Consider the following 20,717-nt stretch of genomic DNA (forward strand, 5'->3'; position numbering starts at 1 on the left):
TTTCAATGTGTTTAGCCTTCTTTATGCTTTTATCACAAAATATTAACACTCTGACAAGCAGTGTGAAATTTCCTGGGTAAGAGCGAGAAACTTTGTTGTAAAGATATACAGATAAGCATATATTTCCTCTATATATCCTTTCCTTCAACATTTGAGGGTTTCAAGACACAAAGACTGGAAAAGACTAATTTGTATAGAATCAGAACACAAATTCTAATGCCAGCCAGAATTTGAAACTTTCAGAAGCACTTTTACTGTTGGCTTACAAGAAAGGACAAAGCCAGAATTCAACTCAGTGATAGCAAATTCATAATTTATCTTTGAAAAAATGCACTCAAGAGAAAGATATTTAACGATCAGACAGCTTATTTGTTGTGATCTCACATTACAAGTTATCCTCTGGTTTCATTCTTGTTGTATAATGCAGCTGAGTATTAGATCTCACGCAGTTTCCCACCTCCTGAGCCCTGCCAGATACCTCAACCAAACCTATTATGCATCCGAGTTATAAAATTTTGGATGCAGAGATTAGCCATCAGAAAGTAACCCCAGAAAGGCAAACGGAACCAACAGAGCTGGTTTAAATGTGTCCATCGTAATTCTCAATATGTGAGCAGAGAGGAGAGACCCTTCTCTTCGCTGAACAGTTTGTAGGCCCAGATCTTCGCCCGTCCTTTTCGCTCCCTGAAGAGACCTCCCTAACGCTCCCTCCCCGCCCTCCACCAGATTTATTTTCCCGCTGTTGGCTTTGTGACACCAGACGCTGACCAGGGCTAGCCTTTTGCCGTGCAGCACCTTTCCCCGCTCTGTTCCGGCAGCCGCGCCTCCACACCTGGGCAGGCGGCGGCGAAGCCGGGGGAAGGGGAGCCCACGTTAAGCTAGAAACGTCTTCAGAACGCTTCCCGCTTTTCCAGGGTTTTCCAGAACACTGCGGCTCCGAGAATAACGGTGCCCGCTCCACGCTGCTCGCCGAAACGCAGCTCCGGCAGCCGCCCCGGCGGGCGGTGAGGCCCGCCTCCCCCGACACGGGCTGCCCGCGGCCCCGCTGCTGCCGATCCCCGGAGAGGGTCAGCTTTATCGCACCAAACCCGGCTCGTCATACAACGCCACGGCGCCTACGCCGCCTGCCCTCCCGGCTCCTGAGGCGCCGGCCGGGCAGCAGGCCCCGCGTCCCCCGGCGGAGCGGCCGCCGCCACCGCCGCCGCCTCCCTGCACTACAACTCCCATGATGCCCGGCGGCGGCGCGGCGCGCACAGCCTGCCGGGGAGCGGCGCCGTGCGCGGGGGCCGGCGCCAATGGCGGCAGGCGGAGGGGGCGGCTGACGGGAGCCCGCTGCCCGTCGCGCCCATTCATCGCCCGCGCCTTCCCCGGGCTTCCCCCTCCCCCCCCCCCCCCGCCGCTATGGAGGCGCTGATCCCCGTCATTAACAAGCTGCAGGATGTGTTCAACACGGTGGGGGCCGACATCATCCAGCTGCCGCAGATCGTGGTGGTGGGCACGCAGGTGAGGCGAGGCGAGGCGAGGCGCGGCAGGCGGGTGGGTGTGTGTTTGGGGAGCCGGGAGCGGGCCACGCGGGCCTTCACCGCCCTGAGGGCAAAGTCGAGGCGTCCATCGCGCCTCCGGTGCTGCTGACCCGCGGTCGCCTCCGCCAAGGGCACGGGGGGGACGCGGGCAGCCGGGGCGGGCGTCCCGCCCTCGGTTGCTCTCCACGTTCCCCCCCCCCGACCCCGTTCGTTGCCCGGCCTCCTCCGTCTCCCCCACCGTTTGCAAGGGGAGCGCCTCTTCCACCGCCCTCCCTCCCCTTCGCGCCGCTCGGTAGCGGTTTGAACGGCCGAGGAGCTCTGGAGGGCTGCCCGTACGGCCTGTTCCCCCTCCTCCCCTCCATCTCCCGGGCCCCGCGTCTGTTCCCCGGCACCGAGGCTGTGGCGGCGCCGGGCCTGGGCTTCAGCGCGGCCGCCATCGCGAGCCGGTGGCTTCCCTTCTCTGACAGCCGCCGTGGAAGTAGGGGCTGAGTAAAAAGCATGTGGTAGCGGAACGGCGTCTTGCAGACACGGGTTGTTTTCCCTTACTGCGAGGTCTTCCGCCTTTGAGACCTCTGTGTCCTCGCTGATGATGGGGAGTGGAGGTGAAGGGCGAAGCCAGCCATTGTTGGCTGTAACAGGTCTCAGCCCGATAACGCTGCTGCTGGGCTCGAAGATAGCTCCAGGCCCTTTCAGATCTAATCAAATGAGGTGCCGTTCTTCAGCAAAACTTTTGGCAACAGCAGATGTGTGACCAGAACTGCAGCACTCATAAGGGAATTGAAAACGAAACGTTAAACACAACTAAAACTTGAAGTTAATGGGGCTCTCTTCTTGCTTCTGTGAGCTTAACAGCGTTTGTTGGATGTGTGATACTTAACAGTGGCATGCCTACTTAAGACAGTAATACCAACTACCCTGCAGTCAAGGATTTCATATATGACTTAAAACATATGAGCTGTACATTTAAAGCTTGCACGCTGCTGAAGCATGGAATAGGTTTGCTCAAAGCCAGCTACAGCGTCAAACTGGTTATAAGGCAACCAGCTGTCATTCTGTTCTACCAGTATAAGTCAGATAGATTCATTGACTTAATATCAGCCACTTTATAAAACAAATGTAAAATACTTGAATTGGGTGGGACAGACTGTGCACCGGTAAGCTATATTAGGTACTTGCTATTTTTATAGCTGACAGGAGTCCATCACTTTATGTAAAGACATTTAATCTCCTTCACATTAGAAATCATACAAGCAAGATTTTTTTTTTTGGGGGGGGGGTGGGGTGGGGTGTTGCTTTTTTTTTTTTTTTTTTTTTTTTTAATATCTTTTGCAACAGAAAGTGGAAGGCAGAGGTGTGGCATTTTTCTATGCAAAACTAATAAAGCACTTTTTTCATTATAAAATCCATTGAAGTGGCTTTTAAGTGATCATCCTTTTAAACAACTTTGCCCTGGTTAACTTTTCAGAAGTGTGGACAAGAGATACTGAGAGTTAAGACAATACTGACATGCATTTGACTTCAGCAGTGTACCCATCAGTATTAATATCCATTCAGTATATTCATAAAATCCCTTCAATTAGTATTGTATTTCTTAGCATGCCAAAACAAAGTCCTTTGTAGACTCCAGGAGAATATATAGCAAAATGTCTAGCAAGCTGTATCTTGTTTTTTTTGTTTTGTTTTCAGTCAGGGTTGTTGGAAGGAATAATTGTCTTTACTGACATGGTCATTCTGTAGATGATTATTTTATGCAGTTAGACTTAAAATAATGAAAAAATTTTATTATCCATTTGAAGTTAGTCTATTGTAGACTAGATTTCTGGAGATTTCTCAAATATAGCCTTACAGTTGATAGTTTTGCTGCTGGTAGCTTGCTTACATGTTTTTTTGAAATGTGCCTTGAAACCATCTTGTTTCTTGAGATATTTTTGGTGAAGTGCTATGTGGTCTTTAAGTTTACTCACACAGTTGTTTTGAGGCCTACTGGCATATGCAGTCTTTTCCTTCTTTGAATGATACTCACAAACAATTTTGAATTTGCACCTTCATTTTTCTTTGTAGGAAACAAATGCTGCCAGTTAAGATTTCTGCAACTGTTAATTGATTAATGCTTTTTTTTTCTCCCCTTCCAGTTGGCTGTTGCTTTTCTTAAATGATCTTTTAACGTATTCAGCAAGGAGAAGAAAAATGCTATTTAAAGTAGTTTTTGATATTTATTTTTTTCTGACCTGTCTTCTGTATCTCCTCTCTACCCTTTTATTGTTTTGTGCTTGTCTTTCTTCAGTTCTCATTTATTTCTACTTCTGTTTGTCAAGTTAATTTATTCTTTTCTAGGGTATGTAGAACTAGAAACTTGCTTATAATCATTCATTTAGCTTTGAATGTTTTCTGTTTCCTATGTCCCCTCTGCTGCTTCTCTGTTGTTTTGGGATTCATTTCCTACCATCTTTGTGTTCTGAGCAATTGAAGTGTTTTAATTTTTCCTCTTTCTAGATGGATTTTGGTACTAATTACAAAATATTTCTCTTAAGAAAACTGAGGAGTTTATTTGCTGGTGATAGAACTCAGAGGACACCCTCAGGCTGCCAACTTTTCATCACTACTTCAGGGTTTTTTTGCCATTCTCAGATAGATGTTCTATTTTTTCCTCTATTCAGTATTTCAAGTTCCATTTTTAGAACTGTATTACTGAAGAGTAAAAAAAAAAAAAAAAGTCCATGCTGGGAATACTACATAAAGAATATTTATTCAATAATAATGTAATACCCAACCTTCTGATGTACTTTATACAGATGCTTTATGATCTATACATGAGAGGGATAACAAGGTGGCATTGAAGTGCCTCAACCAAATACATTTTAACAAAAGGAGGGAAGGGGAAGAAAAGTTTGGTTAGTTACAGCCTTTTGTATGCTAAGGGCACATAGGTGCTATCACAAAAATGAAATGCCTGCACTGTGAAAGTGGGCATGAGTTTTAGAATTAATTTTAAAAAAACAGCAAAACCTTTGTCTAGAGATTTGTAAAATGAATTGCCTTTATTTTTTTCAGGTCATTCCTGGAATCTGTTTTGGGTTTTTAGGGGTCATTGACCTAGTTATATACAAACTTTAGTGTCGGATTTGTAGCAAAGTTCTTCCAATACTTACATTATAAAAACAAGTTGTGGGCTTTATTTGCCTCTGTTAGTGTTGATTCTAGTAGAGATACCATGGTAAAATTGATCTAGAAACTAATGAAATTAACAGTGAGATTTTAAAATGACATTTCAGGTGTATGTTTATATAGTACTTGGTCTTCAGTTTATGCAATTTTGGGACTTTAAATGGGGACGTATAGTTTACAATAATTAACATAGACTGTTTTGTTGGTTGTTTCCATCCAAAAGAGCTGTTTTGTTAGCCTCTGTGATTGGCTCACAGGTGAGTGACACATTTATTTCACTTTTTGCTGTTTGGAATAAGTGTCTTGTTTGATATTTCAATGCCAAACCAATTTTCTTTTTTTTGCCAAGGAGGACGGTTTCTTGATCTAACAGATAGCCTGATCATTTGAATATGTATATTTTGTTAGGCTAAACAGTTAGAATGGTGATTTGACTGTTAAGAAGCTGACAGCAGTGGGAGGCTGATGTAAGGTCCTGGCTACTGGGGTAAGGAAAAGAATCCAGTGGATGCTGTACCAGAGCATCTAGTTTGAGAGAGACTGGCATTGTGGTCTTCAGATGCTCCGTGGTGCTTTTGTGACCTTTCTCTGTCAGGGAAGGTCAGGGGAACAGAAATTTAAGCCACTTCAGCTTATTCTGTTTATTCGATGTATCCTACATTGTGTTGGCAAACAGTCGGTTTTAGGTGAAGCAAACTCCAGCTTGTCCCAGGCAACCAGGAAAACGCCATGCCAAGCTCAACTCAGGAATATTTTCCTCCGTCCTCTTGTGGTTTGTTTTTTTTTTGTTTTGTTTTGTTTTCCAGGGATCTTTCCTGGGATTTCAAGCAGATGCAAAAAGACATTTGTATCTACTTGTAAAAGGGGATGTAACTAGAGCATAGCTTCAGTGCTGGCTATGCTGGTTGGCAAGAGCTTGGTTTTTACTCCAGATGTTTTTCAAACTTCCTGATTGGTTTGTTTGTTTTCATATCTGACATTCACTGTATCTGGTTTTAGGCATAACTGTTTTCCTTTTTGCCATCTCTTTCTCCTGTCAAACCATGAGCTGACTGTTCTGGTGTCTGTTTCAGACAAGCACCAAAGTGAGACTGACATTAATTAGCTGTTTACATTTACCAGACATAATATAAATTTTGCTGCTGAAGTTATATAGTGCAAACAACATTTGGCATTGTGTTGTTTCTTTTCTCTGATGGGCCCTCTCAGTTTCTGAACAGCTATACTTTTCAGGTCCTAAAGGCTTCTATGACTGGAAGGATGGCATTTTCACTGTGTCTATATACAGACTTTCTGTGATTTAAAATAAAATTATAGGTCTAATAACTGAGATCCTGCATTTATTCTCGACAGATTTTTAATATGAAAGCAATATTAAGCATCTTTTAAATGGAGATACTGGCTTTATTGTTTGCAAATGCCCAGTTATTTTAGAAGAGTGGAGAGAATACACAGCTGAAGGATGTGAATGAAGTGGGGTTTGGTTTCCCCCTCTCCCCCAACAGTTTAGTATGCTTGCTGCCATAGTCCTGTTCATCTTGTGATTGACAGCTGTTTTTCTTGGAAGACCTATATTTTAATTAGAACAGATGGATCTTGTGTCTTGTCCACACAAGATAGTGCAAGCGAAACGTGTTCAGGAAAATGAAGGGGAAGAGTGCTAAAGCAGACAGCCCTGGCAAATATGTTTCAGAATCTGGAGAGAAAACAGCTGTGTACTATTTGAAAAAGATTTGTTCGTATTGCAGCCAGAAGCTTGACTGGCTTTCTCTTATTTTTTTTTTTTTAATATCTGTTGTTTAGAACTTTTAAAATTTGAAGATACAAATCGGCTTTGTTTTGATTCCTTTTACTGAAAAAGTAATGAATATACTAGTAGAAGCAATATTATGTAAGGTCAGTCTGTATGACTTTGAGATGTGGAACTTCAAATACCACAGTTCTGTGATCTAACTTGGAGGAGTTCTGTACTTGTCATTTCTAATGACATGAGGTATTTTTTTCTTAAGTGAATTATTGGGGGACTTTGGGAATTGATATATTGAGAAAGAATATGTCTGCAAATCTTTCATCTATTTGCAGTTGTTTGGCATATTATTACATTTAGATATGGTAAATACAGGATTCCTGAAGAATTTTGACTGAGCTGTGCCAATTCTGGCTTTCCTTACTACTTGTATGTAAGCTGTCCTCTGTGTGGGGAGTTCCTCTGGCTTCCAGTTTCTTCTTGCCTGATGCAGGAAAGCTCTCTATTCAAGTGAATGGGGAATGGCCTGCAGGAACAAGACTCTTGTAATCCAGACAAGATCTTTCACTGAGAAAGTGTATTTTGCAACAGCCAGCAGTGCACTAGGCTGGTTTTACTGCTTTCTAAAGCTGGGATCAGCCTGTTAGCACTTCTGCATCTTTACAGAAGTATAATTTTGTTTCAAAGAATGTCTTACAATAATTTATCGGGCCTGCTTATAACTCCGAAATTCTTTTCTGATTCGCAAATACATTTTTAAATTTGTTGGCTGTTTAGAACCAGTCTAGCTTCGGTGTCCCTAGGTCACATAGGAAGATTTTGCCACAATAGTTATTCCAATCAGATTGCATGTGTGCTGACCTTTTATTTCAGAATAATTCACGTTTGCAAAAACAAGAAAAAAAAAAAAAAATCTCGCCTCTCTTTATTTATAGCATGCTGAATTCCTCCAGAATATCTACTGCAGAGAACTTCTTTTCAAAGCACGTATCTGGGGAATATTCCTGTGGATGAGATCCCAGCAAAAATGCATTAGCTTATATTTTTCAATAATAGAATTACAATTTAGTAAACTGTATATGTATGTATTGCTAAGAGCATGATTTAGCCAGCAGGACTTTTATAATACTTGTATGATGGAAACTGCAGAATTACAACTGTTCTGCCTCGGGTGTCAGAGTAGATGCATTACTTTTCTTAAGAGAATTCTTAAGAAAATTTTTTTGTCTTACTGAGAAGTCTCTCCTATTTCACAGTTCCTTACTGTCAATCTCAAATGTTTGTTATTGTACCACTGAAAGTCATAGGGAATACTGATATCACTGCCTCTTTATTTTCTTGTGCTGTCCTGCAGTAAATCTGTATTGTATTGCAGGAGTTCTTTGCAGTTTTTTCCTATTTGATCAGATAATAAAAAATTTATCAGTTTGTTCTATCAAAAGCAACGAACAAAATTTATACCCCTTTCAACCAATTTTCTTGTTGGAACTTCCCCAGTAGTTTCCTGGACATGTTTCCTTATGAAGGCTTTTTTCCACAGATGATTTATTTTACATTGGCTCCACAAAGCAATTATGAAGTCTAAAGATAGATGAAAGGCAGCAGATTCTTCTAAGGTGAATTGAAATTTGTTGCAGCCAATACCAGTCCATTATCATTTTAATAATACTAGAAATAGGGAACAGTCTACAATCCAAGGAAATGACTGTAAAAAATCTCATGGTTCTTGTACACCAGTGAGACTGTGGGTAAGTCTTGTGTTTATTGCCTTCGGGCTGCATGGACTTTGTAAGAAGACTTTGGCTTATTTACTGAGCTAATTGGTGGGATCCAGGGAGTTACAGGACAGTGAAGCTCGAGCCCCCTGACATGCTTTTAAGAACAACTTAATTGGAGCACAAAACAGTAGTCCATACAAATGCTCAGGGAAACGAGTAGAAGTGGAAGGAGAGCAGTGTGGAGGGAACTCATGACTGAGTGTCAATGCAGAAGACTTGTGCAGGAGGTAGAAGTGAGGATAAGCTCGCTCAACGATATGAAAATACTGCCTGCATGTGCAGAGATGGTATTAAGAAAGCTAGCATTCCGCTAGAGATTAAACTGGTAAGAGGCATCAAAGGCAACAAGAACTTCCAGCACACCATCAGCAGTTAAGAAGAAAGAGAAATGAGGGAAATAGGGGCTTGCTTTTGACTGTGACAGGTGATTTAGTGACAGTGAATATGGACATGGCTGAGGCACTTGGTGCTTTCTTTGCCTTGGTCTTCACCAGAAGGGTCTTATAGGCCTTTGCACCTATAGACAGGGCTCAACATGAAGGGTAACTGTCAATAGTGGAAGAGGATTGGGTCAGGGTTCTCATTTGGATATGGAGAAGGCATCTTTGCGTGCTGTTGCATATAGGGTACAAGTCTTCTAGAATTAGGAATGCTAATGAGGACTTGGAAAAAGAATAAGCCACTGAAGTAAATGTTTGGGATGAATGTGAATGGTTGTCTGTAGTGTTACTTTGAAATTTTCAATACATAGTCTCTTCCATTTGGCTTGTCAACAATCCTGAAGTGTTTTTGAAAGTAACATCTCTTGCTGTTAATGAAGCTGGGCAATTATAAAGTCATGCACTGCTGTCTGCTGCTTCTGAATTCCTGAAAAATGTGGTTAGCAATACAGCAGGTTGCAAACCATGTTTTCTCATAGGAATTAGTATAATGGATGGGAGCAAATACATTCTCATACTTAAGAAGTGCAAACAGTTGAAATACGCAGGGACAAGAAGAAATTAAGGATAAGGTGGCAGATGCAAGAATATTAGGACTGATAAACAGTAGAGATGCTGGCTTTTTGGAGTGGATCACAGTTCTTACAGATTTCAGCTTTTGAATTTGTGAGAGTAAGGGCACGATCATTTCCCTGTTATTCTGCCCTTCATCCTTAATTGTTTTAGATTAACCTGAAGATGATGTTGATAATGATGAAAATATAAGTGTTAAGGAGACAATGAGAAAGCTGGTAAGATTTACCTCATGTATACTGTCAGAGTGTGTTGAAATGAAATTTAAGTCACTATGTGTACCATCTTATCTTAGTACTGGGAAAAATGGTTTTGCCATCCATCAAATTCAGGTGCTTATCTGTGAAACTGATAATGGTTAACAAAGTGGAGTGTTGAAAAAACACTCGGCAATGGAAGTTTGACACAAGGGTTAAAGAAGCAACAGACAGCAAGGTGTTCCTGTATTTGCCCCCTTTTCTTTTTTTTTTTTTTTTTTCTCCCTGAACAATCTATGTAGAGTGCCTTTAGATATCACATTTTATAGGTACTTCCAATTAGGATCGGGTATTACGGTCCAGAGGAAAACCTGACTGATCTGCCACAAAAGATAAGAGTTTGTTAATGATTTTATGGACCCATCATGTAATGCGTTTATGGATTTCAGTCCATGCTTAAAATAGTGACGAGCGTTTCAATGAGATGACAAAACAACCATGATGATGCTGCAGACTTACTCCTAAAAATTATGTGGTACCTTTGGTCATCAGTAGCAGTGTCTGTGTACAGCTGTTGTGTGAAGGATTGGCTGAGCTGACTTTGTGTTCTGAACAGACCCGTATCCCTCATTTCCCCCCCACTGGCAGAAAACGATCAGCTTTGCGTTTACTGCTTTCCTTACCACATTCCCAGACAATTCTTGGTAATGGACTTGTATGGGGCTCAGATTAAGGAGTGCATCATTAGATTCTGTATTATGTTCCAAGAACAGATTGCTTTAATGAGGGAACGTAATGCAATTTGAAACAAATTTCCTGATGTGTGGAGTACTGTAGCGTGTCTCATCGAATGTATGACTTCACATTTGCAAAGGATCCAGATTGTTCCTTCTACATCCAAAAATAACTGTGAGAGTGCTGTAAGACATAGTGTTTTAGTTCCATACATAGTTGGTGTGTGCCCGTCTCAGCTTCCTGCAATACCACTCTTTTGGAAAGATGAAACAATGAGCAGTAGCGTGCAGTAACTTGTCCCATGGCTTTTGGTTTCCTGTTTTGATGAGGTTCTTGGTAAGGGCTTCAGCTGTTTATTACTATCTCTTCTCTGCTTGGATTATATGTTCAGGAGAAGCTACTTCATCTAAGTCTCACCTCCAGCCCTTTGAGACTGAATGATCATTCTACCCATGTGTAAGAAATCTTGCTCAAGTGATGTTATTTCATTTACTATTTTTAATAAATGAAATCCTGATGGTTTGGTGCTTTGTTCTGTTTTTCCCAATGCAGCTGATGAACCTTTCTCATGCCCTATCTTTTTGAGCAGGCATTCCACCTGTTACAGATTTTGAAGTTTGTTAGGAGGTGGTTTGTTGATTGTCTCTCTGAAACTTAGGTTTTTTGACATTCTGTAATACCAGTAATGCTTCAGAAATGTGCTCCGACAGGACCTCTCTCAGGGGGGCTCCCAGAGATTGTTCATGCTTTGGCCAGACTGTTCTTCAGTTACACTTTGGTAAGATTTCAGTGCCCAATGCCCTGTCATAAGCTCCTTGCATGGAAGGTGCCCACAGTTGATTAGAGAAGGCCAGTTGAAGAAGAAAATGATTAATTACTTTCTAGTGGAGTCTTTTGAAGTGAGAAATCTTAATAAGGCTATCTTTGTGTTTCCTGTGAGCCTGTCCTTCTCCCTACTTTTCCTAGACAGTTGACCTCACTGCTGTCAAATTTACCTTAGAATTACTTTGAAAAAATATACATGGTCTGCATTGGTTTGTTATTCACCTATTGAAACAAAAGACATTGTTGATAAACCAGCATTTTTCTGTGCCATAAAGCAGTTATACAGTAGAGTGTTAGGAAAAAAAGAAAGCTTTAATTTACTGTCATTGTTCAAGCTTTCTAGGAGTTTGGCCTTGTATTTTAATATTTATTTCATGCTTCTGCATACAAGTCCTATTTTAATAGGTTCTAATGCTCTGATGTAACGTGCTCGTGTTTTGTCTTACTGCACTAGTAGATACATGATGTCTGATAGTGCTGTGTTGCTTGATCTCTTCAGATCTATTTTTAATTTTTAGAAAAATCACAGAAGATGTCACTAAATATATGATATTTAAAAGATATTCAACACTGCTTTTATTTCATGTTATGCTAGGTTATGTACTCATTTTATGATTTACTTGAAATCTTCAATCTGTTCTTTCAGAACTGGTAAGCTGAATTGAGGTTGTGTAGCAGTAATGCATATTCTAGCTGTCAGAAGCATCTGTTGATTTTGGTGGTTTTGTTTGTGCTTTTTTTTTTAAGATGACTGTTTGGTAGTAGCATTAATACAGAAAGATTTCCTAGCTGATAGCAATAATTATCAGAGCAGATTTTCTCATGTCATGTCCATGTTGACTTTACAGCTGCAGAAAACTGGAAGAGTTTAATACAGTTCTATGAAAAAGGCAAAATTTTATCAGTCAGGCTTTGAAGTATTATGTTGACAAATCTGGGTCTATTGTTTATTGTTAGTAAAGCTGGTAGTAGTCTTGAATCACTCTTACAACCCATGTGTTCACAGCTGCTTATACGACCATGTAGTGCAATTCTGCATTTTGTATGAAAGTGCTACAGGAGAATGTTTTAAATATAGACCCTCAAAGCAAATTTGTGATTTCACAGCCTTTAAGTTTTTCACAACTTCTTACAGTTTTTATTACGTAGACAGATGTTTGCAGTCAATTCAGTTGTAAATACTTGTATATATGCACACAGAATGCAAGAAAGAGAGTATAAAACAATGGTTATGTATTTAGAGTGTATGCATTTATGAAGTTGATATAATACGTTATACAGGGAAAAAAAAAACAAACTGAAAGGAATATAAGCTTGTAATAACTTAATGTACTCAAGTGTACATACTTAATGTCTTTTTGTATAATGCTCCTGTTAGCATTAATATGGCCAGCCCATGTTGATACTAACAGAAGGTTAAATTCATTAGTCCACAATGTGAAGTGTTACTGCAAGAGGTTAGAAGATGACATAGTAGAAGACACAGAATTTCCTTCTAAGCATTCTAAAGAAAAATAATTTATTGTTTTCCAAAAATGTTTCTGGAGGCATTAATATTTGGGGTGGAAAATATTAAATAGGATGTAAAATTTTCTGAACATTAATATTATATATATACATATTAAATATGTATATTTAATTTAACCTTAAGACATAGAAAATACATCTATCTACATGCCTTTTAAGTGTCCCATGGCTATTAAGTATCCAAGCAGGTTTAGACTGTTGCTGATGTATAGCAGACTTGTCCCCTTTAATGCCTATGTGGTGTGGTCCCACTGGGTTAGACGCCGTGAGTCTGTCAGATGCTCCTTTGGGCACTGTATAGCAGAGGACAGAAGAGAGCACTGTTTGCAGGAGTGATAAAAACAAACTAAAATTGAAATATTACAGCATTTTGATGTTTAAGAAAATCATGTAGCTGTATTCCAATTTTCAGAGCAGTGGAAAGAGTTCTGTGTTGGAAAGTCTTGTGGGGAGGGATCTGCTCCCACGAGGTACTGGAGTTGTCACCCGGAGACCCCTTATTCTGCAGCTGGTGCATGTTTCCCCAGAGGATGGTCGGAAAACAGCTGGAGATGAAAATGGTAAGTGTGATCCAAGAGTGTGTTTTGCCTAGTAAAAGAGAAAGAGACTTAATCTTTCTTGTTCATTTGACTGAAAAACCAGTTGTAATGTTAAAACTCAAGTGTGCTTTTTAAAATTTACTTGAAAGAAAACACAGCTGCTGCCACATCTGTTCTGTCCATTTAGCAAATGTCATGCAGTCAAAATCTTTTGGATATTCAAAGTATCTTTAACGTTTTAAGCTTTCCTGTTCGTTCTTAGGAAACATTTTTGGGCAAAGCAGGTCAAAGAAAGCATTTTGTTTATGGTAATGATTGTCCAGAGTGTAGAGAACATGATTTTCTTGTGTGTGTTCTTCTTCCCTTCTTTCTTCCCCTTTTACTGTATAAATAAGGTTTTTCCTTGAAAGGATGAGTATGTGACTTTTCAGAAGGAGGTTAGGAAATAGCTAAGTTCTGAATAGAACCGAAGAAGGAGAAATGAAAAGAAACTTGTAGCAGATGCAAACAAAATATAATGGGCATGTTCCATAGCTTACAGATGCTACCTTACTGGGCTGCGCTGAGAGATTCCAAGCGCACTAAGAACAGCACTTGAAATGTTCTGAAGCTGTCTAGTTTGAAGTTTGTCTCTTCTGTAGTGTTTCTGTATTATCTTTCAGCAGATCAAGAAAGTAATCTCAGTTGTCCCTTGGGTGTCTAAATGCTCATTCTATGCTAACTTGTGCTCTTGACTTTATGAAAGAGCAGCAGGGGCATATCCACCTTCTGATCATAAGATAAATCTTGGCTTTTTGATGTAGGCATTAAAAAGTACACTTGTTTTGATGGCATGATAAGCTTGGGGCTATAATTATTAGATCTCATTGTGTTCAAATATTTTTGAGTTTATTTCTAGCAATAGTAAGTCAAGGTACCAGAAGTTCTTTACAGTATTTGTTTTCATGTAATATTTATAGCCTCAGGTTTCTGAAGAATAGTTACTGATGTTGTGCAGTTTAAAAGGTTTAAGCTCCGATTTTCACTATTGCTGCAAGCAGAAAACAATTTGGGTTTGTAACAATTAAGAACTTTTATTGTGGGATCCAGGGTGCGCTGGGTTGTGTGAGCTTGTAGGACAGCTAAGGTTGGAAATTATCTCAGGATGTCTCTGGTTCAACCTCCTCCTCAAAAAAGGGACAACTCTGAACTCAAGACCAGGTTGCTCGGGGCTTTATTGAGTTGGGGCTTGAAAACCTCCAAGGCTAGAGAATTCAGAGAGTCTCTGGGTAACCTTTTAGAAATGACACGTTTGATCTCTTTAAATGCGGTTTTGTGTCACCTGCATTGTGCAGTGTATGGTTTCTAGTACTTTTCAGAATGCTTTGATTCTGAGTTGTAGGATAAAATATGATTTTGTTCTGCTCTGCAACTTTACAGGTATAAAGATCGTTTTGTAATTAGAGTATTCTGCATCAAGGCAGAGCCTTTCTGTTGTAGGTTGCATTTGATCTGAGGATTCAGATTTTAAACTGAAAATGGCATAGTGATATTGCATAAGGATGTTGGGCTAACTTAATATTTGAGAGGCCCATTTAGATCTTTGGGCAGAAAATAACCAATGTGAGATGTATATGTTACAATCTTTCTTGATGTTCCTTTGAGAGAGACGTTGGCTTGTTTGGTAAGAACAGACAAATCTTTATGATTTACCAGTTATATTTGAAATGCTTTTCTTCTACCTCCAAAATTCAGGCAAATCATGGTCTAAATGGTTTTGTCACTGATCTGGTTTAGCTTATGTGCAGATGGTGGTGTTACATCTGAGAAGGTGGGATCAGGTAGCTTGGAAAGAAAAAAGATGGCAGCCTCTTATCCTGGCTATGCTGTCTGACATTGTAATAAATCACTATACTATTACAGGTCGTATTTTTGTTTGTTACGAGGTGGATGGTAAGGTAGGGTTGAATATGTATTTGGGATTATCCAGATGGAAGTCTATACATAGTCTTGCAGAAAAGGATTTTCTCCATGAGGGGTTTTTTCTTTACAAATTGGACAAGAGAATATCAGTCTCGGCATGCTAATTTCTGAATGTGCTGGTAATGAACTTCGTGTGCACACATAGTTTCATGCAACCATCTCTTCGTTTTGTGATTTCTATTTTGTGATTTGTCACCTTTATGCATCCTAATGCTTGCTTTAGATATGTACTAGTATTACACATAAATACATCCATTTAAAAATAGTACTGGTCTGTGGTTCTTACAGACTTACATTATACCTCTGTCTGAGTGTTTCCACCCAGAAAGCTTCCCTGTTTTTAACACAAAGCACTTTGGATTGCTGTGGTATTTGTTTAAGCATGGACAATTGCTTTGTCATATGAATGAAAAAATTGTTTCTCTCCAGTAGCTTAATTCTGGCATCTTCTGATGCATGTGAGCTGCCAAAGAATATGAGTTCGTATCAGTTGATGATTTTTGTTTGGTTGGCTTGGCTCTTTTTTTTTTTTTTATTATTTTTAATTTTATTTTTTTATTTGATTCTTGGGAGCACATTGGGAAAGATTGCTGAGAAAGAATTGCAGACAGAAATTTGAACTAGCTTCTGATTTTCTAACATGCAACTTTAAAGATCATTTCTGCTGTTCCTCACGGTCACTTATGAGCTATGTGATACCCTTCTATGGCGGTCACTGCAATAAATCAAGAATCAGAAAATAGCAGAGTGTTGAATTTTCCATTAAATATGAAGAATTGCCATGTTTTCATAACATGATATTTCAGACTGATAGAGAATATGGAGATGTGTGTGGTTTGGTGTGAGGGAAATGTTTTTATTATGCTTCTGCTGTTTATTGTTAGTTTCTAGTGATTCAGCTCATATGGTGTGTTTGTGGTCATACCATACTGTGGTGTTCTCTTATCAAATTGCAAGAGAGACATTGATGAGAGAACTGGACCTGGTCTCAGGAATTATTAAATTGGTCTTGTAGCTAAGACCTATTCCATATGAATGGGTAATTAGTACATGCTTATGGGTTCTTTTATTTTGTCCAAGATGGGAAGCTGAGCGTTGTTCAAATTCTGAACAGACAGAATTGGTATAGAACACAGGAATAATTAATACAGATCTGTTGCTTGCTAAATCAACACTGTTTTGTCAGCTTTTTGCTCTCTACTTCAAATAGGAATCTCTTACCTACCCCTAGCTCCCAAACAGGGTGGATTGCTTCATTGTACTTAGCTTTGTAGAAACACAAGACAGATCTTTCACTCAAAAGAGCTTGCCCCATCTAGTTAGCATAAAAGGATGGAAAAAATGGTACAACATACAGAAGGGTTTGGAAGCTGCGTACATGTTTTTTTTCTCAAGTTGGATTTTTTTTTTTTTTTTTTTTTTAATAGAGGCACAGAGCTAGGAAAGGATTGAGGTCATGGGGGGGAAACAAGATAGTTCAGATAGTAGTCTGCTTGGTCCAAGAGCTGTGAAGGTGTGAGAACTAGAAGGCTAGGACAACAGGTAAGATTGTTCATGGTTTGCTGACTTCTGTCCTTTTTAGTGTTTAGGAAATTCTCGTTGCCATACTGCAAGAAATCCTCTATGGTGGTAGCCTTTTATGACTCTGAACAGGTTCTTTGTGTTCCTATTGTGTATGAAGAACATTTCTACTGCTTTAGGAAGGGAGAAGAGATACATAAATAACCGAAGTCAGTTAGCGTTGTACTGTATTTGAGCTTCTTAAAGGAACATTGCAGTATAGGAGATAACAAGTAACAAACTGGATAGAGGACAGTCCTGAGAAAAGTACTGTAATCATGTCTAGTTTTCCAGTATATTAATTGAAGCTGTCAGGTTTCACTCCAAGATATGAAAAGCCAGAAAATCAAATGCTATTGCTTTATTCAGGAGATTTATGTTTGTTTTTTTTTTTTTTTTTGAAAGGCAAGATCTGTTTGTTCTTAGAAGCTGATGTTTTAATAATTTCTTATAATCTGTAATACTTAATTTTATAATGACCAAAATGTCATTTGTGCGCACTTGTATAATTTCTGTACACTTTTATCTAGCATTGAATCTTGAATATAATCAGGTAATTAATTCACCTGAATGTTTTGACCAAAAAGCTTCCAGGAAGTAACGTAACCAGTGGAAGACTGATTTGCCAGTGAAACTAGTGATAAAAAAAGTTCTGCATGTAAACCAGAACGTTGGGGTGTTGAATGTAGGCTAATTAAAATGTTTTCTCATTGTCTTGAGCATCTGTGCATTTGAGTAAATAAAATCCTTCCTCCTTTCCTAAAAACTCCTTTGCATTAAATTGAGCTATTGGGAAATTTTTCTCAAAAATTAAAGGGGTGTCTGTACAGACTTCCTCAGAAGAGTGGGGCAAGAGTTTCCCTGCTGTATAAAATTAAACTTATAAAAGCTTATACTTGGACCAGATGAGATTTTCTGTACACCTCAGGAGACTGCATTTATTCCTTAACTTCTTTTCCTTCTCTTTTTATGTGCAGCAGGGCTGAGGTTAAGACTAAGCCATTTATCACGGCTTCAATCTTCTCTTGTGTTATATATAGCAAAGAAAACTTGTGGCTTGTTAAAGCTTAAAAATTTTTCAGTCTGTTTTTGATCTGTAGATGTTAACAAGTTAACAAGTTAAAATGCAATGCCTTTACTCAAAATGCATCTTTTTTTAATACGTATTTTAAAAAGTTAATAGATTGTACTAAACCAAAATATTTCTTTATACATAGAACTAAGCCTAGTACCTAGCTACAAATTCCTATGCCACAACAAAACCAGTAATTTAAGACTAAAACAGTGTGTCCTAGGAGGACATCATCTCCCTAGGAGGGACGTAACAGAAGAGTGCTTGGTCCATATCTGTCAAATGTAATGGTGGCAGTATCTTGCTGTATCTTTTTCTTCCTCGCTTTATGACTATCTTTACTTTCTTAAATTCAATTCTTAAGAGGGGATGAGCAGTTCAGTCTTGAAGACACTGTAATTTCTTCCTGAGTATTTGCGTCATTTTCTCTGAACTAAAACTAAACCTGTTTAATAATCTGGAATTAGAGCCCTTTCCTTTCATGCTTAATTTGGGGACTGGTATGTAATTTTGCTTATTTATCAACCAAGACAAAAGTTGCCTCCTAACAATGGTTTCTTCATAGCCCCTGTGCCTGCAGAACAGTAAGGGTAAAAGTAGTTTGTTTTATAAATCTTTTTTCTCAATTGACCCAGTCTATCTAAATCTGTATATTTCCAGTGATGACAAACCTTTGACTTACCCACCTGAGCAAGATATTAAAATAACTCTTCAGATGTGCTAGGCCTTCCAAACCAATGAGTTGATTGTTGCTGTGCTATTTGCATTTTGTGCCAAAAATGTCCTCACCAGTGTGTTTTGATTCTTGTACTTTCATGGTGCTGTACTGGCATCGCATAAAAATACAGAATTGTAAACTCACCGACCCTTCAATAAAAAGTGTTTTCTTTAAATGGGTTTTCCAGAAACATTTTGAAAAAATTAAGTTGAGAAGGATGATAGCTAATGTTGTCTCTTCTTAAATCTGTCGCAGAACTACTGCAATTGTTTTGTAAATTGAGCATTAGAAAGATGGATACAAAACCTCAGATTTCTTTCCCATACAGTAATGTTACTTCCAGTGGCATTGAAAATGCTTCCTTACTCTTTCTCATTCTTGCCATGAGCAAATGATGGAAAACATATTTTGCCAAAGTTGTTCAGCTTTGTGGAACTGAATGGAACTGTTTTCTGTGCTCAGATAAAAACACTGTGAGCTGTTGGAATTAGATGAACAGCAATATTAAAGTCACTATCAAGTAAACTTTGTTGTATAGAATATCTGGTTAATATGCATCATTTATCAGTGTTGCTTAGTTAAGATCTTATTTATGTACATATTGTTAATATGTTACACGTTCTCATCAATAGTAGAACAGCATACACATCTGTCTGCATGCATTTGTGATCTTTGTAATACAATTTGGTACGGAAAGTTAAATGCTATATTAAATGTAATTTAAAAAAATTAAACATCATTCAATGCTGTTTCTCTTTAACTGCAGACCCTGCTACATGGAAAAATCCAAGACACCTTTCTAAAGGTTGCCTTTATCCACTTGCTTTTTCTCCCTACGCATAAAGTGCATGCTTATATACACTAAACCACATACATTTCATGCCACTGTTGTTGATTACACTTTTACTTTCACACTTTGGCTAGTGTTGATTATTTTGCTGAGTCTTGTGATCTGGTTGATTTTTAATTTTCCAACCGTGCTGCATTAGAATGAGATGATTTTTGCTTTTCTTTCTGTGCCATTGCTGCTTCATAGAATTTCCTGTACTTTTAATTCCCAAATCCTTTAAAAAAAATGACTATTGATCAGTATCTTGAAATACAATTTGAGCGGGGAAAAAAAAAAAAACAACAACAAAACAAAACAACAAAAAAATGTTTTGAAAGATGGCTTGATTGTAGGTAAGCAGTGTGTTTGCCAAATGGCCAGATTTCTTGTAGACTATTCTTCTAGAGCAGATTGCTGTATTGGGGAGCAGAGGCGAAGTGACCACATACTAAAAATTTGGATGGAACTTATCACTACTATTTGGAAACCTAGTTGTGGAAGTGTGAGTATCTCACAGTGTGACTCAAACAGCTGCCTGCGCTAGGAAGCAGGAACTGACAAAACCTCCATTGTTGTTTCTGGGACTGCTCTTGAATAGCCCCGAAGTAATTCCCGACATCAGTGGTGACTGACAAGAGTTAAGATGTTTGGTCCTTGACAGATTTGGGAAGAGACATGTTCTCCTCAGAACTCATTGTTACGCAAAATTCTTATGTATTTTCTGTTTGCTTGGTTTTGGTTCTACAGGTTTTCCTAACGTTTTCTTTCAGCTGTGATTTGATCTCACTTGCATGGTAAAATAAATGATGCTAAAAGCTGGTATTTTTTCAGGTTTAAGCTATTGCAAATAATTCGTTTGTTTTCTGTTGCAAGCTGAAAATGGTAGGATAGCTGATTGGCTCAGTCACATATAGGAAGTTGGACCTTGTGTAAGAGAGGGACAAATTAGATTAATGAAATGCAGTGTTTAAATAAGCAGAATTCATAAATGTGTTTGTACATAGAAAGCAGACTAATTTTTCTTTTGCTGCTGGGGGGAAAAAAAAAATCACATGGTAGTCTTCAACAAACAGGCTCTTGGAAAAATGTTATTGAAACATCTGTTTCCTCTTCCTCATGTATCAATTCCTTATTTTCAGAGATAGATGCTGAAGAGTGGGGTAAATTTCTTCACACCAAAAATAAGGTATGTTTAATCTGATGATGGAGTAGCAGTGTCATAAATAGGCTATCATCTGTATACATACATATATGCTATGTAATATATACGAGATATATATATATATATATGTAGTTTATCTTTTCCTTTGACTTTCCCAAAAAGGAGATTATTCTGCTTGCTATACTATATGCCAGAGTATTGAGGATTTTCTCTTTTGCTTTTTATGAGTAGAAAACTTCAGAAAACATTCTTCTAAACTCAAGACAGAAAGTTTATGAATAGTTGTCTGTTGTGTGGGTGACTGCTGAGTTATTTATCTTCATTGGTTTTGGATTATTTTGTTGATTTTTCTTTTTTGTGCATTG

General features: G+C 38.9%; 1 protein-coding gene across 4 annotated transcripts in view; it reads left to right on the plus strand.

The window, feature by feature from the left end:
* The first annotated feature begins 1,265 nt into the window (after nt 1-1,265).
* Nucleotides 1,266-20,717, plus strand: part of DNM1L (dynamin 1 like) — a 41,539-nt gene continuing 22,087 nt past the window's right edge. For 2 of the 4 annotated variants that reach the window (XM_032986043.2, XM_032986045.2), the window contains exons 1-4: nt 1,266-1,503; nt 12,923-13,070; nt 19,128-19,166; nt 20,330-20,376. In XM_032986043.2, coding sequence (XP_032841934.2) covers nt 1,402-1,503; nt 12,923-13,070; nt 19,128-19,166; nt 20,330-20,376 — 336 coding nt within the window. In that variant the 5' untranslated portion in view covers nt 1,266-1,401. The remainder of the gene's footprint in view (nt 1,504-12,922; nt 13,071-19,127; nt 19,167-20,329; nt 20,377-20,717) is intronic. The other 2 variants (XM_032986044.2, XM_032986046.2) reach the window with 1 other exon arrangement.

This window comes from Tyto alba, unplaced genomic scaffold (assembly GCF_018691265.1).
Source record: "Tyto alba isolate M040663 unplaced genomic scaffold, T.alba_DEE_v4.0 Super-Scaffold_21, whole genome shotgun sequence".
Lineage (NCBI taxonomy): Eukaryota > Metazoa > Chordata > Aves > Strigiformes > Tytonidae > Tyto > Tyto alba.